General features: G+C 49.5%; 1 protein-coding gene across 2 annotated transcripts in view; it reads right to left on the bottom strand.

The window, feature by feature from the left end:
• Positions 1-4,082: 4,082 nt before the first annotated feature.
• LOC142903800 (PDZ domain-containing RING finger protein 4-like) overlaps positions 4,083-23,760 on the bottom strand; it is a 105,021-nt gene continuing 85,343 nt past the window's right edge. For both annotated transcript variants that reach the window (XM_076049635.1, XM_076049636.1), the window contains 7 exons: positions 22,884-23,137; positions 20,184-20,286; positions 12,679-12,777; positions 10,740-10,802; positions 9,211-9,312; positions 7,591-7,716; positions 4,083-6,253 (listed from right to left, as the gene is read on the bottom strand). In XM_076049635.1, coding sequence (XP_075905750.1) covers positions 4,814-6,253; positions 7,591-7,716; positions 9,211-9,312; positions 10,740-10,802; positions 12,679-12,777; positions 20,184-20,286; positions 22,884-23,137 — 2,187 coding nt within the window. In that variant the 3' untranslated portion in view covers positions 4,083-4,813. The remainder of the gene's footprint in view (positions 6,254-7,590; positions 7,717-9,210; positions 9,313-10,739; positions 10,803-12,678; positions 12,778-20,183; positions 20,287-22,883; positions 23,138-23,760) is intronic.

Below are 23,760 nucleotides of genomic sequence, written 5' to 3'. Positions count from 1 at the left end.
GAAAAGAAAAATGAATTGAACCCATATCTCCTCCTGTCTCAGCCAATGAGCTACTCTGTCTGCCTCAAAGTACAGGGCTTTGAAGTACAAGTACCTCTTCACAACATAAAACTTTTAGGATAGGTTCCGACACCAGGGGCAGGGTTCACACTGATAGTTTCACACCATCCACTCCTCTAAACATTGGACTACAGCGCTAAGAAAGTACCTCTAGCATGCATAGATGGGGATAAAGTCTTGCTGAAACTTCAGTTGCCTCAAGCAGGAAATGAAGCCAGGTCTCCCACACCGCAGTCAGCCATCCAGCCCAGCGAGTGAGCCCGTCTTGGTCATTGCAAAGAGTATACAAGTCGCTCTGAAAAAAAAAAAAAAGGGTAAATATTTTCGACGTTCACTGGCCTGGAGCAAGTATTGAACCCATGCTCTCCGACATGACAGTCTCTCTCTCTCTCTCTCTCTCTCTCTCTGTGAAAACCAAACCATACACTTATAACTAACCCTAACCCTAACCCTAACCCAGTCACTTATTTATGTTTGAGGAGGACAAAAAAAAACTATATAATAACTCCAACCCCAACTTCATCCTAACCCAAAACCAAAGGTTTTTGTTTATTTTCTTATTATTTGACTTAAAAACACAGGGTTGTCAAAAGAGACTCTAACCACCGACCAATCGACCACAGTCTGGATGACATCACTCTGAGCCGCTTGTCCCGATGACATCATTCTGTCGAATGTTGGTACTGTTGTTTAAATTTGAGGAAGGTTGCCACAAAAAAAAAAATCAAGTCAAGCTTCTGTGCTGCCTGCATCTTCCTCCCAGTGTTTCCACAGTGTTCTGTCAGAGGGTCCCCCCCCCCCCCCCCTCTCCCTCTGCTGCTGGATGAATGTGGCCAAAGCACTGGCAACCGCTCCTGAGGGCTGTGGACGCACACCACTTCCTCCGGGGCGTGATTGGACCAATTAAACTTCAGATATAGAAGACGAAACCCGCCATCAATTCCTGAAGTGACACCCCATCCACAGCAATGACCTGCTTCTTAACGAGCCGGTGAGATTAGTGCGACGTGTAGACGGCATCGCCTTGTGTCAAGTGGATCTGTGAGCCAATGAACGTGCACTTTCCTGGCACGGATGATGAGAGAGAATTTGTAGTTTTTTTTTTTTATGCTGCTCAGGGAATCTTAAAGGTTATCAGTAAACATTCATAACGGAGCTAACAATAGTCCTGTGTTTGTCAGAGTGTGTGTGTGTGTGTGTGTGTGTGTGTGTGTGTGAGCGAAGCGCCCGAGAGGAGACGAGTCACTGCTATCTGTTTGACATTTCTGTCACTCCTGGTATTTCAACTGCTGCGACGCTCTGACAAATGCCACGGCTGTCAGAGGCTGGGCTTTAATTACACCTGAGTGTGACTGGGCCTTTCAGGGGCTCAGGGAGGAACTTCATTAGCTCGCAAGTGCTGAACGCCGCTGAGGTCGGTGCGGCCGACGCCTCCCCTTCTTTTTTTTCTCTCTGGGATTTTTTTTTTTTTTTTTTTCAGTGACATTTTTATAGTCAGTCCATACAGGGCAGAGAGCGCTACTAAACAAGCAAAGTGCAAATCAGCTCTGGGCTCCAACTTTTCCGACACCAATTTGGATCATGTCCCGTCCCTCCATCAGAGATGCTTTCAAGCATTTAAAGCGAGCTGTGACGGAGAAAGCAGACCGACGCAAGGAAGCTCAAAATCACACTGCAAAACAACAACAACAACAACAACAACAACAACAAAGGGCACCTAGCCAGTACCCAAACAGTCTTCTACGCAAATGAAGCGAGTGCATACCAAGTAAGCCTGAGCGAAGGATGGAAAGTTCCCCCACTGGCCACCACGGCCCCAGAAATGCTTCAACATAAAACTAACAAAGGGGGAAAACACAGAGTGCTTGGCTGCTGAAACAAATGCCTGTGGGTGAGTAAGAGAAACACTGCAGCATGCATAATAGTGTCAGAACAAGTTCTCAGCAGAATGAGAGAGAGAGAGAGAGAGAGAGAGAGAGAGAGGAGAGAGAGAGGAGTACAGAAACGTCTCCGGGCAGGCAGACACAACCCCGGCCAGGTTTTACAGCCGCAGCCCTCAGCAGAGTGGAGATAAAACAAGAACCGCACCACAGAGCCATGTGGCTCGCCGCCGTCCAGCAGTGAGCAAGTGGTTGGCACATTGCAATGGACACAAAGCTAACCAAGTGGAAGATGGTTTTAATAGAAAACTCCCCTGCCGGTTTAATCACGTGCACACTCAGATAAGGGAATGAGGAGACACGGGGTCGCGTTGGCCCCAACGAGTCCTTCCGATTGGCTGGAGTGATTCTCTTTACTCTGGAGTGACTTTCAACACTTTCCCCTTCTTTTCCTCATTTCCTTCCTCATCGTGAGCACCTTGCAGGACAGCGTGAATTTAAACAGACGTGCTGCACGCTTGGTGGTTAAAAAAAAAAATTCATTACGAGACAATGTGGAAGATGGGGGCGGTCCACACAAAGAAACACAAACTGGCCAATCAGTTTGTGTTTCTCCTTGCACAGAGGCAGGGATGGGCAATGCACTGCAGTGTTTCACTGAACTCTCAGCAAAAAACTGCTCAGAGCAGAGGGAAGGCAGGCTTGGCCTTGGCTCTCATCCTGGGAGTTATCAGATATTGCAGATATTGGACCCTTCGGTGATTCAGCTGCCTTGCAAGGTTTGTACCAACTATGGAGAAGCACATTTACGATCAAATTTTGTTTGTCGTTTTTTTTTTAAAACATGTATACATATATATATATACATATATATGTATACACATATATATATATGTACACACATACATAACACATGTATACATGTATATATATATGTACGTGTCGATATGTTCATTTCTTGATGAACATGAAGCAGTTGTCTTTTAAGAAATAATCAGAAACCACCTGTTGTCATGTTATACCAAAAAACCCAATAATTTATTATCATTTTTCTTTCGCAATGACCACCACTTATCACACATTTGACCTGGCTACAAATGGGCCAACTACTCATTACCGGAGGTTCGACCATTGACATTGACTCCAAACAAATACAGGGATTTTTTTTCTTTTTTTTTTTTTTTTTTTTTTTTTTCAAATTTCACCTTTTACAATATTTCATTCAAAAACAAAAAAATGAGGCATCTGGAATGGATTTATCGTACATGTGGCCGACGGCGGGAGCGCCTCAGCGCTCGCTGGCTTCCTCCTACCAGCCTCCAAATGTGCCTCGTGTTCTGAGTCCTGCTCAGCGGCAATCATCCCGACACTGGTTCCATGTAACGGTAAGAACACAATTTGGCAGCTGCAAGCTGCAAACAAGTCAAATAAAATAATAAGGCTGAGTCTCATCACTCTGCTGCACAGAGACATTCAGGAACAATTGATTTGTCTGTCAAATCAATTTCACACGGCAAAGTACCATTGAGTTCTTGCTGTTAAGGCTATGCTGAGTTGAGGTGTACCATATGTGGAGAGTAGGAACCGTGTAAAAATACTGGTATGAAAAAGCCATGAGACAGTATGTTGGAATATGTAAAAAAAAAAAAAAGGAAAAAAAGAAAAAAAAGGAAAAAAAGAAAAAGAAGGTTTTAAAGAAAGCGAAAGAGTAGAAAAGATTAAAAACCTCCCAAACAGAGCCGCACCTCTGGCAGTGTTTTCATTGATCTGTCAGTGCAGCAGCAGCGCTCTGTGGCTTTGTAAGAAAAGTGTCTTAGATTCACAAATGATGACAAAATCTGTATCGTTTCACCTGAACATGAGGTTGTCTTTTGCGTAATTACTCATATTGTTTATGTTCTTTTAAGCAGTTAACATTTCCCTGTACCAGATCCCTGGTTGGTCGAAAGGAATCTTCTTCCAAATGATTTCAGAATTCTTTGCCTTCTAGATTTTAAAATGCATTAAATGTGGGATCAAAGTCAAGATCCTCCGTCAATTCCAGCGACTCTTTGATTTGAGTTGAGTTTGAACTTGTTATTAAAAACATGGCTTGGATGCAACCTGATCTTATTTATTCCCCCCCCCCCCCCCCCCCCCCCCCCCTTTTGCTTCACGAGCATCCTTTGCACTTGAAAACATTCACTTCTTCAAAGAGAAGCAGATTTGTTTTGGTCCAGGATTACTACAGCCGAGTGAGGAAGCAAGAAGCCTCCAGATTCAATGTGAGTGAAGGTTCTCAGTCACTCCGGGTCACCCGACTCTTTTCTCTCGGTTGCCGCTTCACCTTTCATCTAAAATTAAAATCATCATTTGAGATGCATTTCGGATGAAAGGCGAAACGTCTGTACCCAAATACACAACGCAGTCGTTGATGTCTCGGCACGAACAGGCTGCCGAGTCAGTGCTTTTTCTGCTTTGTATTTTTTTGCTACTGGCAATTTCAGAAAAGACAAAAGAAAAAACAAAAACAAATCACTTGTATCGAGATGCTCAGACAGCCATCTTTAGTCCTGCGGTTACAACATAAATATGAAAATAGAGCTGAAATGATAAACGCGTATAGAACAAATATATTTCTGAAGTGTAGAAAAATGCTTTCCCCGATGCCAAAGAGAGAGAGAGACTGAAAAAGAGGCTGTGACCCCGAGCGCTGATAGACTCTTTACAAAATGCATTTTGTGTAACAAAGTGTGAAAAATATCCCTATTGTCCTCAATAAAAATGCCACATTGAACGAGGCAAGTATACTTTTACCACATGGGGTAATCTGTGCGTGTGCGTGCGTGTGCGTGCGTGTGCGTGTGTGTGTGTGTGTATTGTGAGTTGCTGCTTTATACAGTCGTCACTGAGAGGAAGGCGTTGTGCACCTTGGCTCCCTCGGGGGCCTTGGCGCCGTGAGTCATCAGCTCCTGGATGGTCATCCAGTTGTCCAGGATCTTCTTGTTGCGCTTCTTCATCATCTTCTTGTGGCTCAGCTCGATGATGCTCACCTCCCTGCGGCCCTCGCCGCCGCTCTGCGGGCTCTCCCGCAGGCTCTCCAGCCGGCTGCGCTGCATGAACTCCCGCCTCCGCCGCTGCTCCTTGGCGCGCGCCAGGTGCTGCTTCCGCTCCTCCTTGCTCCAGTAGCGGCCCATCTTCATCTCGCTCACCGCGTCGTCGTCCGTGGTCATGCCGCCGCTGCGCTCCTCCTTGATCTTCAGGGCCCGCTCGCGCAGGATGCGGTCCCTCACGGGCCTCTTGGTGATGTAGCGCGTGCCGTCGCTGCGGATCTTCACCTTCCACTCCATCTTGGGCTCGCCGGCGGGCCGCGCCAGCGCCGGCGGCTCCTTGCACACGCTGAGCAGGCTGAGCTGGCTCTGGGCGAACTCCACCGCCGAGCGCTGCTGCACCAGCTGCATGTAGCTCTGGTAGTGGCGGGCGTGCGCCGGGATGCCCGCCTGCCGCTGCTGCGAGCTGTGGGACGGGGAGAAGTAAGGGTTCTGGGAGGGCCGCGCCCTCAACTTCCCGTCCGCCGCGCCCTCCTCCCCCTCCTCCCCCTCCTGATCCTCCTCCTCGCCCGGCACCGGGGCGTGGAGGTGAAGCGGGCCGGCGGAGGCGAGGCCCCCGCAGAGGTTCCTCTGGTTGGTCAGGCTCACCACCCTCTGCAGCGAGTGCTCCGGCGAGCGGTCCATGGCCAGCGGCGTGCTGCGGGAGCTCTCGGCCGTGTTGTAGGCGCTGGAGCTGTCCTTGTCCGACTTCTCCGGCCTCTCGTCGGTGCCCTTGGTGGTGGTGGTGGTGGTGGTGGTGGTGGGCTCGCCGTGCGGGGGGCGGGCACCGGGTGCCGACTGGCCGCCGGAGGAGGGGGGCTGCGCTTGGCCCTTGCGCAGGTTGTGCGCCTGCATGATGTTCTGGCACTCCAGCTCGATGCTGCGCAGCTCCTCGTTCAGCATGCGCAGCTCGTGCTGCACGCCGCCCGGCTCCCCCACGCTGCACTCGATGGTACTGCGCCGCGTGTAGAAGAGGTCGTAGTCGCCGCTGTTGCGGATCTGGCACTTGAGCTCCAGCAGCTGCTGGAAGCGCTCGCCCTCGTCCTCGTCCTCCCGCTCCTCCAGCAGGGCGGCGCTGGCGGGGCAGTGGGCGGAGTCCCGGCTGTCTCGCAGGCACTGGGACAGACGCCTCTGGATGTGCGCCAGGACGTTGTTCTCCGAGCCCTGCGCTCGGTCTCGACCGGCCGTGGCGCCGTCTTTATGACGGGGGAGTGAGGAGCAGGTGGGCGTGTCCTCTTCTGCTCTCTGCAATGGACAGATCGGAGAAGAATTGCGTTCACACTGAGTTGAGCATCCAGGTATGATCGAGGTGTGAAGGTGACGGCCGAAGCAAATACACACATTTTAGATTCTGTACAATTTTCTTCTCTCCAGCGGCACTGAAGTTTGAACAAACTATGAATTTGACTCATGGTTACAAGCTAGTACAATGGCGGGTGGCCAGTTAGCGTATAAACCAGGCATGGGCAAACTACGGCCCGGGGGCCATATGTGGCCCGTTAAATGTTTTTATCAGGCCTGCCGAACTTGAAAAAATCAATTTTAATAGTAAAGAAAATGTAAGAGAAAAGGTATATTTCATGCATTTTTTCTGTGTTTTAAGGAGTTATTATGGGAGAGCTAAATAACATGGGGCTTCAAAGGCACCTGTTTAGTTGTAACATTGCTTTGGTTCATTTTCAAAAGACATTAAACCACGTTCTCTACATATCCCATGATATATTTCTTCCTTCTCTGAGGTGGCTCACCAAAACACTCCATCCATCTGCTGCTGCTCCGGCCCCTCTGGCACATTTTAAACCCTATTGTGGCCCCACCATTCAAAAAGTTTGCCCCACCCCCTGGTACAAACCCTGGCAACCTGGATATGGCTGTGAACTGGTGCAACACAGAAAGAGTTTTTTTTTTTTGTGATTCATTAATGTTTCCTTGTTTACTCTGCAGTCTAAACCTTTGAGGAAAAAAAAGTGACGACGAGAGAAATAGAAAAGTGGAGTTCAAGAAGTGCGTCCCGCTTTTGTTTTCTCCTGGAGGATTACGTACGCCGCTGTGCATAACTCTCTCCGGCTCAGCCCTGCCACTCGGGGGATTGTTTCTTCTCTGTCACGTCTTTGAAGTCCCATTTGGGGCTGCAGCCTCCCGACAAAAACTGAATTTGAAATTATTATTACCAATGTTTGAAATTTAAATGGTTCAGCGGTCCCCTGGTATAAATATTCATGGTTGTGATTGTTGTATTACCATTTCACAGAGAAAACCTTTTTGAAATGTTTCCCCATTTTGCCAAGAAAGTCGCGAAACCATTTTCCGTTTGGCGAGATCGAGTCGCGAACAATTTGATGTGAAACAGTCGGAGTGAACGCTGGTCAGCGCGGTGGCTAGTCAGCATGCTCAGAATGGCAGCCTTCTCCCTCTTTGCTTTTCGGGCCTGTTTTTTCAGTTTGCGCAGCATAAATTAAAGCCAACTTTGCGTGAACGCCGAAACTCCACAAGCAGGCTTTTGTCCCCGTCTTGCTAATCTGCCTGCGCCAGACGTGAGCTCTGCTCTCTCTGCTCTCTCTGCTCTCTCTCTGCCGCCTGACCTGTTCGTGCTCCTCCTGTAGGGCGGCCAACTCCATCTCCTCCCTCTGCTGCTCCTCCAGCATTTCCATCTTCAGCTGCTCCAGGAACTCGTTGTGCTCATCATCCAGCCAGGCCTCTTCCTCCAGCTGCGGGTGGATGACGACGCCGGGCATATGGCGACAAGAGATGAGAGAAATCCAAAATAAATAAATAAAAGAATATATATGTGAAGGGAGGAGGAGGGGGCGGGGGAGGCAGGGGGGTGGGGGGGCGGGGGGGGAGCGAGAGGCATGGTGTTAGTCAGGGTCTGAAGCGTGTGGCGATGCCGTGTTTCAAAATAAATAGTGGAGCGTTCCAGGCGGGTGCCCACGTGAGAGATTCTGAGAAATGGCCCTTCATACTGGAGCGTTGCCGTAACGTGCTGCTGTGACTGATGCACCCACCGGACCTTCACATCCCCGGCCCGGCCACCAGAACCGCAGCCTCATCTTTAAAACATGCATTGCAAATATTAAAAAAAAAAACCCAACCTATCAAGCAGATACAGTTTAATGAAGACGAGACGGCCACCTCTGACCCCGGCCGCTCCGCCTCATCCATCATCTGTTTGTCTGCTTGATGGGAGCCAATTGGGATCCATTTATGAGGACTTGAGATTTACGGCCGACGGGGACGTTTAATTACAAGGAGTCGGCCGTTTGCTCCGCTGCCCATCTGCACTGCGGCACTTTGGCTCGGGCCCTGGGCCCGGGCTCACTCCGCATTAGCATGCCATTAGCTTTTATGGCTTACTGTTGGAAGTCAATTACAGTGGCTCAGGATGAGGGGGAAAAAAAATGAAATAAAATAAAAGCATGATGAGACGTCTCGCCAGCGGCCTCCGCAGAGAGCGTTAATGGTGGGCGGGGACTGTGTAACCTGGCATGATTTCCTAAAATCCTTTGGATTTATCTCACACATCCATCAGGCCAAGGGCCCACGGGAAGTGTTTGGAAACAGGGGCGGCCTTTTACCTGAAAGGGGGATTAGACGCACCTGTCCATCACTCTCAGACCAACAAATTGGAATTTGTGTTTCTTTCTTTTTTTCTGCCGCTCGCTCGAGGTTCCCTCCTGGAGGCTGGAGAGCTGCAGCTGCTCACCGCAGTATTAGCTGCAGCACTAAGGGTCTGGCCACACAGGCCAGGCAGGAGTGAAGGGGAAAACACATTTCCCTGGTGAGAAAAGCCTGACTTGACCTCGAAATGCCATTCAGTTGCGATGATGGAGGCGCGACAACGGCAGCATAACGCAACCAGCAACCTCGTTCTGGCCGCTTTAAAGGGCAACTAGCAGCATAGCAGCATAGCAGCATAGCAGCATAGCAGCATAGCAACTAAAAGAGAGCCGATAGGTAAAGCGACAGAAACAGGGCTTCCTGTTGGAGGATGACAAGATGGATCTTAGTGATTGAGCCATGTATGTATGGACCAGAACCAAACCATCATCATTTCATTGGAGCAGATTGTTGGCAGCATGCACATACATACACATTACTTCCCTTCAGCCGGTGGACTGATTGAGCATTTTGAGCATTACTAATGTGTGTGTGTGTGTGTGTGTGTGTGTGTGTGTGTGTGTGTGTGTGTGTGTGTTCCAAACCTGCATCTCAGGTCTGGCAACCAGCAGCACGATGTTCTTGCACACATCGTTGGACAGTGCAGCCACAGCCTCCTGTCGGTCTTGGACGTCTTGCCCATTAATCTGCGGACGACACGTAAACACAATCAGCGGGCCGGAAAAAGGAAGCCAGCCCCACAGAACATCATGCCATGCTTCCAAAAAAAACAAAACAAAAAAACACAAACATATTCCTTTCATCCGGGCCACCTCCGTGCGCGTCCACGACTTGGCAGCCTAATAGGAGGCGGGAGCAGCCGGTGGCGGCTGTGAAGGGGCCAGTAGCTGTAGGCTGATGGAGCTGTTGTGTTGGCCAAAGACTCCGCCAGCGTACATACATCTCACCGTACAATTAACTGGCCAATGACAGGGGGCGTCCATCTTTTTGCCGGCAGAGTAATGGGCCTGTCACTGGTGGATAATAGTGCCAGAGCGCGCGTGTGTGTGTGTGCGCACACACACACACACACACACACACACGCACACACACACAAAACGCAACCCTGGCTTAAATCACTCTTGCAAACGCATGGTAGATACTGGTCGACAATTAGAGCAACAGCGCCTTTGCACCCCCTCCTTCACCCCCTCCTTTCCCCCCCCCACCCCCCTCTCGCTTCGGCAGCCATTTTTTTCTTTTACTTGCTCTCCCATAATGCACGCGTACACAGAAAGAATCTCTCTGCATGGATTCCCCCAGCCTGCGCTCACTGCCCGCGTCCGTAACCCGCTTCAGCTTTGTCTAAATATATGTATGCGTATTAATCCCGTAGTTCCGCAATGAAAGAAGTAATTACAGTGGCGGAATACAGAGGGCGAAGAAGAAGAGGAAGAGGAAGAGGAAGAGGCCTCCAGGAGAGACGCTCGAGCGGGACAATCAGTCGTCCGGGAAAATGAAATGGCCAAACGAGGCGGAGATGTTTGGCGCTGTTGTGGTTAAGAAACAGAGCACGCTTTCTGTCTCATCTTTTTTGGGGGGTTTTTGCACCTCACTATTATCGATATGATTTCAAATAGACTCAAAAGATTTGTCTTCAGTGTATTGGCGCTGTTTGAGTTGATTAAACTCAGCTACAACATTCAGGATTAATGTGTTCTATAAAAAAATAAAGGATCAAAATCAAATAAAAAACAAAAACATGAGACAATAACTGATTGAATCTTACATTCAGATATAATTTCAGAAATGAATTACTGCAACCTCCAGTCCTGAGCCTGCCTTTCACATCCAGCATCCAGCATCCTCTGACTCGAGCCTGAAGGTGGCACTGGAGGGGCGGGTGGCCTGCGTGCAGCAGCATCCTGACCCAGAACTCTTAAAGGCCGTGAATGGTGCCGAGTCTGACAGTCAAACAGCCGAGGGTGGTGGTGGTGGTGGTGGTGGTGGGGGTCATTCAGTCACAGCAGGGGCCCCTTTAAAGGCCCTGCCATTAAAGAGTAATGGACCCCCTCCCGTGCAGGGGGACGGCGGCTGGGCGTGCCAAATGGAATAGCAGTGAGTGCTACTGTACCTGCAGGATACGATCGCCCTCCCGGATGCGTCCGTCCCTGGCGGCGATGCTGTTTGGGCTGATCTGTGACGGTAGACAGGACACAGTGAGGCCTCGGGGGGGAAGACAACACTCCACGGGTTAAACACGGTTAAACACGGTGGCGCTGGAAGTGTTTTAACTCGTCATCCTGACCACACGCAGCTCAGAAGGCCGGAGGAGAGACGCCTGCTTCTCCTCCCTGTTGTTTCTTATTTCAATTGTTCAACTGCTTCACTCTGTTGCCACAGGAAGTCACGGCAGTATGCCAGTTCTTCCGCTCTTTCTTAGCCGCTGAAACCTCAGCTAAACCGAGTTGAAATTGTACCCGTCTCTCCCAGCTGTTGCATTCTGGGAGGTTTACGTTATTTACAGCCCATAACTCAGGCCTGGAGCTCTAACTAATGTCGGTGAACGAGGGGGCAGGACACTCCTTCAGCAGCCAATCGATTGGTGTCTGGGCCCATTGGTTGGGCTCCGGCCTATCAGGAGGAGGATCTCTGGAGACGCCGAGGTGCAGCCGCGGCACTCCGTCTTCATGATGGCGGTCTCCCCCTCCACAGAGGAGCACTCATTAAACTGGGGGGGGGCGGGGTCAGTCGTCAGTCGACGGGAATGGGAAGGAAGGACCGGAACAAATGGAGCAAATTGAAAATAATGTTTCCGTTACGGAGGGAAGAGATGCACCCGAAGCCTGTTTTATCAATAACAAGGACATTGTAGTCATCTATCAGTTTTTGAAGATGATATCACAATGTGCTGGTGTCGCATTTCTGAGGCGTCGTCCAGAATTTGGGTTCCAATCAGTGTTTCTCCCTCTGCACGTCAGGAGTGAGAAGGTGTCAGGGCTCGGTTGCCACGTCTGCGAAGGCCTCGTCTTTGTCTCCCTCTGAACATGTGACAGGTTCAAATATGTATCAAATAGTAGGAGGCTAAAAACGAGTATTTTGCTGGATGCTGCAAAACACAGGGCTAAATGCACTGTTTTTCTGCAGATGTTTGGAGTTTTCTGATAATTCCTTAACTTTGCCAGTCTGCTTTAAGGCGGAGAAGATATGGGCGTAGCACATTCTCAAAGAAGCTGCGTCATCTTTCGAAATATCAAAGGCGATTGACATTCCCCTCGGTGCTCCGGGTGTCCGGGCAGACTTTGAAACGGGGGAAGTCGGGTGGAAATGGGGGAGGTGACCGTTGAACGTTGACGACGACAGGAAGCCAACAGGGTTCCGAGTCTGGGCGGCAGTTTAATCATCTAAAGCTTCAACAGTCAGCTCCACAGTAACAACTGTCTCTGGTCATCCACTGCTGCTGGACGTGGAAAAGACCAATCAGACGGTGATTGACTTCAGGAAGAAGGGGAACAACTCAGAGGCCCCCCAGCGCATCCTGTGTGATTGTCAGACAAATGCTTGAGAACATTAAATGTCAGGTTTGATTCATTCCCTGACAATCTAGACACTCGGCCGTTATCACATCTGGCTGCTACGCTCTCGTCATCCGCGATAATGACTGCCTTTGCTCTGGGGGGGGGGTTGGGGGGGTGAAAGGAGTCGGACGTAAGAGACAAAAAAAAAAAAAAAACCCAAGTAAAGGCAAATTTATCATCAAATTAAAAAGTATCATCTGCCTTTTTGGCCTGAGAATATTCTTTTTTTTTCATTTTCAAACAGCTCGAGCTCACAAAGGGGGGTGGATGCGTATATTCTGCATGTTTTACTGCCGTTTCTCAAAGCAAAGCAAGACGGGAGCAGATCAAAGAGATGCAATCCCCTCTTCAGAGTTATCTCAGGAGAGAGAGAGAGAGAGAGAAAAAAAGTGGAAAAGTTTTCTTGCGGAAAACGAAGCAGCACTCAGAGCGTTACACAGCGGAAATGAAGCCTTTGAAGTTTTATGATCTCGGGGATCCAGTTTGCAGACTCACCTCGCTGACAAAGATGGCCACGTCCTCCTCTTCATCGGTTCTGTAGCACAGGGTCAGTCCCAACTTCTCCTGGCTGTTGACCCGACACAGCTCCACCTCCTGGGCGACACAGGGACACAACCCGTTGTTTAGAGTTTACAGGGTTGATGCAAAATTCAAGGACGGCCCTTCATTTAGAGGGCACCTGCTTGTTTTTCCAAGCATGTGAAGTGTGCAAGATGGGAGAGGTTTTAGCAGAAGACTGTAAACAGAGGGCTCTGTGTGCTGTTCTCTGGACAAATTCAAAAACCCTTGTTGCCTCAAGTCAGCCAAAACTTTGTCCCGAGTGACAAAATTGAGCGTGACGCTAAAGCAATACATGAGCTTGGTGCAACAACGGGTAACAATGGCAACACAAACAGCGTTTTTCTGTTTCACAGAAGATCATAAAATATCTTGTTGGGCAACTTCCAGCGCAAAGACTCCTCCTCCTCCTTCTTTCGGGGCTGTTTATTGAGTCTGGATTCGCCGGCTTTCATCCGACGCCTCAGAGTCTCTACGTGTTTGAACATGAAAGACGAGCTCGGCCGGCGCAGTTTTGATCGATGGGACTTTGATGAATGTCGCAAGACCTCAAGTGTTTTTCTCCCTCACGCTGCTGCCAATTTATGGAATATTAGACCATAAATAAACTGTAATTATGCAAAAGCGGCCAGATATACACGACTCCCCTCGGCACCAAAGTCTTTTCCATCATCCTGGGGGGTGGGGGGTGGGGGGGGAGATCAACCAACTATTGACTTACTAATCAGCTGTCGTCAAATATCCCAGCAGCCTCTTGAAACATTGCAATTACTCAGGAAATGAACATGAATTCTGATCTCAAATAAATGCCTGCCAGAGGAGTGAACCAGCTCACCAGACCAGGTGATTCCTGACCATCAGACCTCACAGACTGTGAGTGGAGCTGCTGCAGAAGAAGTACCAATGTGTCACTTCCTGTATTCCTTCTGCAGCTGAATCAAGGCCCAGATGGATTCAGGTCTCCAGGTTGATGCGTGGACCCTTGTCGGACGTCGAATTGCAACGAGTGCAACTTTGACAAAGAATGTTATGAAGTGGGTTTGTTCCTTCTCACTTTCAATAAGCCGGCCATCAGCAGCTGCTTCCCGAATTCATCACAAGTCAAAGAAAGTGGATGGGAAGGGGAAGCGGACCGGCGATGGATGAGCCAGATAGTGGGGAACGTGGCTTCCGAGGGATCCTGTTACTGCGCAGGGTTTAACAGCACCGAGTGCAGAGCGCTGCAGCCCCTTCACCTGGGGCCTGGAGTGTGTTCCAATTACTCGTAAGCTGGCGGGCAACTTATGTACACAACACACTTTGCTCTTTGCCGCAGCTGAGGCGCAGCAAAATGCCAAGCGGCGGCAGGCTCAGGGGGTGTCGGAGGGAATCAAGTGTGAAATGGACTCTCCTCCCAAGTCTTTATTAGTGGAGGTGCAACACCGGCTCTCGGCAGCTGGGACGCCCGGGTCGAGGAGAGGGGGGAGGTGTAAGCAGGCGGCGGCGGCGGCGGCGGTGGCGGGAGGCCTCGCGGACCAACGGCTGGCGGAGGAGATTCATTTCCTCTCCGACGAGTGCGGCTTGGCTGCCGACGCTCGTGTCAGATGTGAGTGACCGCGGAGGAGCGGGAGAGATGAGATGGGTCGAGGCACCGCAGCCAGAGAGAGACGCCACCTGCTGCCTCTGGCAAGGCCTGCTGAGGTCTCACCAGCTGCTCTCCAACTCAGTGGGAAGAGAGATCGACCCTGAGTTTGGGTGGGAGAGAGAAAAACAAAATGCTAATGCGAGGATGCAGTTTGTGATTATGAGCTGAAATCGAGAGAGCAAGTCGTCTGGCAACAACAACTGTCGGCGGTACTTTTTTTTTTTTCAGGATGAGAACCGAGGCATGTCTTGGTTTCTCTTGCACTAACACTTATCTACTGTGCTACTGGGGTCCTGCTGCTGACGCTGTTCTCTTATGGTGGGGAAGAATGCAAAATAGCTGCTGAATGGTTGCTAGAGGGAGAGCCTCTGTTAAAATGTACAAAGGAAAATCCAAAACGATACTTAAAAATCATCCTTTTGTTAGTAAATATTCTGAGCTTAATTCATCAGTTAGAAGATTTATTGTGGAGGACATTGTCTTCAACACTGTGTTGCTCAGTTTATATGCTGCTTTGCTCGGTCCATGTTCACTGAGGTTTGTTTTGATGCGTGAATACCGTAGAACTACAACAGCTAGTGGTGAAATGTGGACCCCTGCTGGAGGTTGATTCTGTACCAGTGACTGCGTAAGTATTTGACAGAAGAGTTTCTGCTGTATTCAATGTGTGTGCTCTTTTGTATCCTGCAAAGATTAAAAAAGGGCAAAACGGAATCATTTTTCTCAGTCTTTCCTCGTTGACACGAAGACGGGTTTCTGTGAAAACGCACACACATTTAATGGTTTCGGCCTTGTGTTGACACGAAGCCGCTCAGACCGAAGCCGCACATTTACTTTTCGTTTATTTTCCTTAGCGTGGACCTCGTGAGGCTCTGTGTTGTAAAATTCAACTCTGTCGTTTATCCACATCGTCTTTTCACTCTGCGACGCTAATGCTGTTAGCGAGCTCCTGCTTCTTTAAACACAGCGTGCTTCAGGTGTTCTTCTCCAACACTCCACTTTCAGGGAGTAAACGAGCGGCGCCACACCAGGCCTGGCATAGGTACTGCACCGTTTTCAGTCGTTTCCAGCATGTTTGTGCAAACGGGAAAATTGTTGGAGACGGTTTCGTCTGAACACGTTTTTTTTTCCAGAGCGTTTTCGAAAATGTGTGGTTTCAAAAAAAAAACATGTCTCTTAGTCTTGGCGTTTCTATCATGTTTTTCAATGCAGCACTCAGAAAAAAATGCCTAAAAACAGGCCTGAGGGAACCCAGCCAGTCAGCGACTACTTTGTGCACACACACACACACACACACACACACCTCTTTAGGCTCCACTCATCCATCACTCACTTCTTCCCACACTTTTCCACCTCTGCAGCTCTCGCATATTGACAGTTGAGGTGTTTTTGGACCAGCGAGGAGCTTCTGCCGGGCCTGCACACATTCACACCTCGGCTGTACACCTCACCTAGGTTTACACACACACACAAACACACACACACACACACACACACACACACACAGACGCAGACCAAAATAGCTGAAGAAAAGCAGCAGCAGCATGTGAGCGCCGGCGTTTCATCTCTCGACAGGCTCCACCTGACGCGGAGCTCAGATGTCTAATTGACTGCCTGGAAGCAGATGACAACTTCAAATCAGGCGAGAAAACGCAGGGATTTGCCGCCACCGCAGAGCCACTCAGAACAAAGTGAGCCGCGAGAATCCATCTTTATTTTAAGGGTGTTGCACTAATAAGCCACCGGTGCCGGTATCATTAAGGCCACTCGTCTGCTGATGCAACAAAGGCCTCACGCTGGTAATTGGAGCCACCTGAGCGACGCCGCACCCCAATCGCCTGCGGAGGCGCGACGTGAGGAGTTGTGCAAACACTGTGGGAAGCAATCCAAACATTCATTCTGGGGGATATCTGTCTGAAAATCAAGCTTTAGGAATTACCTGCGGAACTTGCATGGAAGCGTGTGCATGCGTGCGTGTTAGTGTGTGACCCTGCAGTGTAGCACGTGACCACCTCTCCCCCTCCCCCTCCCCCTCCTCCTCAACCCTCCTCCTTCGGCGCTCTTATTTCCCCTCTGGTTTGAAGACAGCATTGTGTGCAAGGAGAACACCCACTCGCACGCCTCGGTGGAAAGCGGCTGTCTGCGGATCCGTCAAGCGTGCGTTCACCAACGTGAGCCGAGGAGCCCCTCAAACGCAGCCAGCCAGTCAGTCAGCCAGTCATCCAGCCAGTCAGCCATCCAGCCACCCACCCAGTGCAGCCGCCCTCCCTCTCTTTTGATTCCTCTCCATTTTCCGGGCGAGCTCTCCACCTCACAGGAAGGAGAGCTCGGCGGCTTCTGACAGTAAATCAATGACAGCCGCGCCGTGATTAGGCGGAGAATATTGCCGCCCGCCGTCGAGCCGCGTCGGATGCTGTCACAATAATCGCACCTTTGATGAGCGGTAATTGAAAAAGCAGTCAGAAAAAAAAAAAATTAAATAAATAAATATGCACCACGCACGGCATTGACGGGCGGCTCTTCTCTCTCTCCTCCCTGGGGGATTTATCTGAACTGGGAACGAGGGGGAATGGTTCCCCATGTGCCGCCGAGGAAGACGGATGAAGGGATCCTAGCAAATGTAAAGTGTTTATTTCACTGGCTGTCGAAGCAGCGAAGGTCAAAGACACTTGGATCAGTATCAGTTCAGCTCACTGGAGCTGAGAGATGAGGAAAGGGCTGAAGAGGTCTGACTGAAGTCGCCACCGCACTGCCGGAAGGGCAAACTGACGTCGCAACAATCATTTCTCTGCTCATCCATCGAAACAAAAACAGAGCTTGAGTTTAGGCTTCGGCACGTCTGAGCCAAACCGCACGGCAACTGACAGCAGGAGAAGTCGTTCCGGTCTGGATAAAAGTGTTGCTGGCCGGGAGAAAAACCTCGGCTCCTCTGAAGCGCTCGTAAATACCTTCAACTTTTCCATCCCTGCTGCCTTCACGCCGCGACACGTCTGCAGCATTAAGCGCTGAACTTCTTTCGAGCCGCTAAGAACGAGGCCCCTCAAGTCCGAGACGTGAAATCAATAGAGACAAGAGTCTGACGTCAATAGGGCGCCGAGTAAAGACTCGGCCTACAAAGTTTGTCTTGTAATTTAAACATCGATAAAGCGATAACACGGCCACGCAGCAAGGAATGTTTGCACCGCACATCAGACCACTTAACGCCTGTCAAGAGGAGGATTTCTGTATTTGACGAACTTCACAGCTAAAATCCTACATTCTCCCTTTTTTTGCGAGGCCCTTTTCCCTTTCTGCTTCTCCTGTACCCACTTTCTGGCCCGCGTCTCGTCAGGACGCTGGTCTGGAGCCGCAACACTGACGTGCGGTGGTCTTTTATCCAGGATGGGGGCTGAAAATGAGCGGGACAGGTGTGTTGGGTCGGTGCGCTGAAAGAACGTCACATGAAAGAGCTCCACTCCACTCCTCAACCTTCAGACAGCTCCAGCTTCCCCTGCCCTCGCTCCATTTGGAAATAAGTGCAACGTCTTCCTCCACAGAAGCTCAAGGACTCGCCACATCTTTACGAACCCAGCAGACATCACTGTCCTGCTGCATTAGAGAGGTGAATGGAACCCAGATGGTTTCCCTGTAATGGGATGCAAACTGCTATCCCCTACTCTGCCTTTTCTTCCTGGCAATAAAGGTAATTTAAAGAAATGTCTTCCCTTCATGCTGCTTCCTCTCTGTCAGCAGAGAGCGACGGACCAGCCCCCCCCCCCCCCACACACACACAGGAGGATTCTTACTGAGAGCTTTCACTTGACATACAGTAAGCAGGGCAGCATTAGTGCCGCATCTAGCTCTTGGAGCGTGAAATAAACTATAAAAAAATGCAAAGGCTGCAAAGCCTGCACAGTATAATAGGATTTGTTAATAGCAATGAGGCATAAAGAGAGACTTTGATATATCATATTTGTTGTGATTTGACACCGAGGGCCTCGCTGATGATCCGAGCCGGTGAGCAGATCTTTTCAGAATGTGCAGAAACAGAGCCGGGCTCAGCGGGAGGAGGCATTCACAGCAAAGTCTAATGGAGCAAATGTGATGGACGGGGGGGCGGGGGGGGGGAGCGGTGTCGGATCAGCTGAAAGCCCTCTCCGCTGTGTGCTCACACTTCAATGACTTGGAAATAAAAGAAGGTACGACCAAAGCTGATGGAGCTGATCCAGAGTCTGTTGATGTTGCTGCGGCGCCGCTGCGTCACTGCATCCACTTGTTTACCTGCGCGTGTCAGAGATCAAGAGCCTGAAAAGCATCCGACACACTCTGTTCCTCGGTTTTTCCCATAACAGAGCCACAGACACTTTAATAAGGTTTGATAGAGCTGAAGCCAAACAACAGGCTGGATTTTGTTTCCTCCAGTGCTGTTATAACTTTTCAAATCTCAGGTCTGAGGTCTTTTCTGGGGACTGTTTTCTTTTTCACCTGCTGCACAAACCGGTGCATTTCTGTGATCCGCCGTCAGAGCCAATTAGCTGTGATTCGTCACTCGCACGCTAATTATTAGGCTCGATTCAATGTTTGCTGCCAATGTTCACTCACACTCACGCTTTGATTGTTTTCTAATTTTTTTTTCTCCAGCAAAAGAGGAAAACCCAATAACTCTGAGAAACAAACGAAAACAACAATGTAAACTAATGATACAAAGAATAAGATCATCTATTTAATACCTGAGCCATAAAACCAGAAGCCAATAAGAACACGGCGCGGAAGAGAGGCAAGAGAGTTGAGAGTTGGATCATTTGAATACGCAGAAGATTTCTGCAGAGACGAGATGTTAACAGACTTTTACGGCTCCCTTTGGACTTCTATATTGCTTGCAAACAGGATAAAAAAAATAATCAAGACAATGCCTCTATATTAATCTGAATGGATAACAACGACAACAGCATCAACAGACCGTCACAAAACACTCCAGAGCTATTTCAGCACCACGGACAGCGCCGCAGATCTCTGCCATCCACAGCAGTGACTTGGTGAAAAAAAAGATGAGAGAGGACACACACACACACACACACACACACACACACACACACACACACACACACACACACACACACACACACACACACACACACACACACACACCATGGCCACAGCACCATGGTTGTGCTGTTCTGTTAGCAACCAACGTCTCCAATCAGACATTTAAAACCTAATGAGATCCAGCATGACTTTGCATGCACACGGTGGAAAATGTAAGTGGGCCCTTTGCAACATCACCAAGGGGATTACAGTCGTACCTCTCCTTATGTTTGCCGTTTGTTCTTCCCTCTAGGATTTCTTCTGTGGTCTTTTTTGTCTCCTTCCAAAATGGAAATCTGTACATGGAAGGTCCAACGAGTTGCATTGTTTCCAGCAGGAGAGGCTGCCGTTTGCAGGAGGCTGTAAACAGTTTTTGTCACTGTGGGTGTGTGTGTGTGTGTGTGTGTGTGTGTGGTCGGGGGGTAATAAATAATTCAAAGCTTCTGAGCTGGAGTGAAAGATAAAAAAAAAATATTGATCCAACGATGGGAAAAAAAAATAATTGACCTTTAAGCAACTCACTTAAGCATGATGATGATGATGATGATGATGATGATGATGATGATGATGAAAAAGCAAAGCAAGAGGGCAAAACGAGTTAAAATGTGTGCAGAATACTGTGGGGCCGCGTTTGGAGCCAGCGTATCAACAACGCTGGTTTGCAAATGAGTGAAGCTCGGTGAACTCAACCAATTGTGGGAGTTCATCCCTCCTCCTCGTCATCGTCATCCCTCCATCCAGTGCGAGAGCTCACCTCATACTCAAACTCCTCCGTCCTGTCTCCATCCACCGGGACTGGGGAGAGGTAGTCAGTTCCTTCGTAGTAGTCCTGGTCCATTGTGTGCAGGGAGTGACAGCTGTCAGGAGGAAGAAAAGACCAGGAAGGAACACAGACAGACAGACAGGGAGGGAGGGAGGGAGGCAGACAGACAGACAGGCAGACAGGGAGGCAGGGAGGCAAAGGAGAGAGAAAGACAGAGAGCTGTGCGTGAGAATGATTCTTTTGCCAAAAAAAAGAGAAAAAAAAAAAACCCTCAATACTTTGAAGTGACAGAATTTGTTCTTTGTGGCCAAGCCGTCGATTGTCTTTGCCGCAGTGTGAAGAATAAAGGGTTTGTCAAGGGGGCTTTTCACCACCGTCAGAGAGCGCGTGTGCGATAAGAAAAGTACATCCCTCTGGTTAACAACAACGTATCCACATAATTCACCCCCTGCTCTCGACAGACAACCCCCCCCACACCCCCCACTCCGGCGCTCTACCGTCTGATTCTATTACGCTTCCCCTCCAGCCGGCGAACAAACACACTTTGCCAGGCGCTAACAAGGCACCTAGCCTCAGCCGCCACGCGATATAATTCACTCCGCTCACTTCACCGCCGAGCGCCGGGTTGAGAAGTGGAGGTGGCCGCCGCTTCTTGCGTCGCTGTGAGGCAGACGCACAACGACAGACGGCGGAGGCGCTCTGGCGTCTCCAGGAGGAAAGCAGTGGCAGATTGAAGCGCTGTGTTTAAGGGTTGCCGTGCAGTACACTGTGTTGCATGCCTCCTTATGATTTGCTTTAATCACCTCGTAAAGCGTCCACTTGATGAAACGGCCGCGCCGAGAGGCCACAATGACGGCGGGGGGAAGAGGCCCCCCCCCCCCCGGGGGGATTTTCTTTGCCGCGTGATGCAGTGCGAGGCAGTGATTTGGATCCGGCCTTGCCGCGGACGCGTGACAGAGACAATAACAACAAATGCCTTTAATGATCTTCCCGATAATGAGCGACGGGAGCGGAACCGGAACAGCCAATTAGGATCTCATCTCTCGTTCCCCTCCGGTCGCAGCGACGCAGCGACGCCACTCGGAGATGTTTGTGTTTGTTGGGAATTAATTATCCACAGTCAGACGCGCAGACGCAGTTCGCAGACTCCCGCCAACCTCCGGTTTGAGGGAAGGTTCCTGCGTGGCTCCGCTGTTGCTCTCCAGAGGTGCAACACAAACTCGAGCTTTCTCAACAATAATGTCGCACAAAAACCTAAAGCATCAACGAACAAACCTTTATATCTGTTTGAATAAGAGATTAAAAAAAACAAGTAAACCCTAAACTAGTGGAATAACTGTAAGATCGTCCCCATCAGAGCCAAGAACACGAGTTAATCCCATTATTAATCTTTGTCTATCTTGCTCCAAGGTTCTTGGTGTGGATGTTTCCTTCATTGCCAAGCTCCACGCTGAAGCATCTGAAGTTGGCCTCAGTATTTAGAAAATGATACATGAACCTTCTTCAGCCTGTTCTTGAGTTGGCGCCACCTGAGTCTAATTGTCCCACTTTGAATGTGACAGGAGATTTGTTTGCTCACTGCTCTGCATGCCAACTGTGATAAACTGCTGGACCGTTACTATTAAAGGTTCACTCCAATGGACCCAACGGTGGACCCACACGGCAGTTTGTGTTGAGATAAATAAAAGAGAAACTGTTCTTGCATTTATTATGCGTACGGATGATGTTTAAAAAAAAAATGATGGACAGATTTTTCTTTTCTTTTGTTTCTATGCAGGGCATATCGGCCTATACAATCTATCCTCAGGTGTTTTTACGCCGAAGGAAACTTTTCAACTTCCAAACAATCCTTTGAAAGGTCACACGCTCCTCACACAGCCCTATGTCGCTGAGATAATCAGCGCCACTCATCCCCGTCCTCTCCGTCTCTTCCTCTTCCTCTTCCTGTTCCTCTTCCTCAAATCAAGTTTGTCCTCGCGCTGAAAACAAGCGAAGGACGTCCTGACGCTCATCCGTCACACACATCCATATTTGTCAGCAGCGGCTGAGTGGCGACTGAGATGATTCATTGCTATTTCCCCTGTGCTTCATATACTGCCAGCGCTGATCCTACCAACGTTCATACGTACGCTGCGTGGCTCAATGACATTTCTCACTATTATTTTTTCCCGCCAGTCTGTGTTCATTAATTACCGGCAATCTGAGCAAAAGTCAAAACAAGGACAAACTCTGTGGCACCATTTATTTATTTATTTATTTTTTAAACACACTGCTAATTAAGAAGATCTAATTATTTTCAAACCACTGATTTTCCAATAAATATTTCTGTCTTTCTTTTTTCTTCCTTTCCAGTCGAGGCTTGGATTTGGATTAATAATGTGCTTCGAAGTCATGTGATTGCTGCTGCTGCTGCTGCTGCTTAACTACATGCCACAGCTGCAACATACAATTCATAGAATGAAAGCAGTGGTGTAGTGCGAGGTATATGTGGGTATACAGACCACACCCACTTCTCAATCCCCTCTGATGTGTATCAGGGCATTTATCCTTTGCTGAATGGATTGATTGAAAAAGGGGCGTGAACTAAGACTAAACACACCTCTCCAGGGAGCACTACGCCACTGGATGTGTGTTCAGTTCAGTTCAGTTTGCTCTCCTAACCTGCTGTCATGCGTCTCGTGTTCCACCGACCTATCAGAGAGCAGGAAGGGACAGACGTCCGGCACCGGAGGGGTGGACGGCCGCAGCTTCGCCAACGCCATGATGTGTTCAAAGGTGATGTCGGTCTGGGTGCACACGTCCACCACGTGGATCTCCTGAGGCGGGCCGTGAGGGCGGCCACTAGGGGTCCGCCTGATGACCTGCACCACGACGGGGTCCTTGGCGGCGCGGAAGGCCTCCGCCGTCTCCTCATGGCCGGACTTGGACAACTCCTTCCCGTTCACCTGAGGACGAGAGAGAGAGAGAGAGAGAGAGGGAGAGACGGCGTTACTGTCGGCCACATGAGGGCGCCACCTGCTGTTGGTCAGGGGTTAGGGTTAGAAATGATCTCAGCGACAGATGGGGTTAGGTCAAAGATGGTCTCACAAAAAAAAAAGAGCTTTGTGTGTTTGGGCCAGAAAGCTGTTTCCTGCCCAATGCCAGAAGAGCCGCAAGAAGAGACTAAAATCTGACTCATATTATTTCCTATAAGAAAATCCAAGAATCTTGATTCTTCATCTGGTGGAACTCCAACATTGATTCAATAACCAGTCAGCTGCACGTTAGCTGTGATGGCACTGGGAATCAAATGTGGCCAGCGGCACTTTAAAGACCCACAAACAGACAAAGAGAAAAACAGCACACGCTAGCACAAAGCTAGCTGCTGCCGCTAAGTGCTTCAAATGGACATTAGCAAGGCGTGAGCAAGGCTAGTTGGAATCTAGTCGAGACAAAAGAACATTACCAAAACATTCCCAAAGACTCTTTGACTCTGGTCCATGTGCTTCACAGCTATCATCTCTACCTTGGACACAAGATTACTCATCGTGACCAGTTGATGAGCAGCAACTGTCGGCCCCCCCACACA

This window comes from Nelusetta ayraudi, unplaced genomic scaffold (assembly GCF_046127955.1).
Source record: "Nelusetta ayraudi isolate G7.1 ecotype Tasmania unplaced genomic scaffold, CSIRO-AGI_Nayr_v1 ptg000119l, whole genome shotgun sequence".
Classification (NCBI taxonomy): Eukaryota; Metazoa; Chordata; class Actinopteri; order Tetraodontiformes; family Monacanthidae; genus Nelusetta; species Nelusetta ayraudi.
This window is presented reverse-complemented; position numbering and strand designations above follow the sequence as displayed.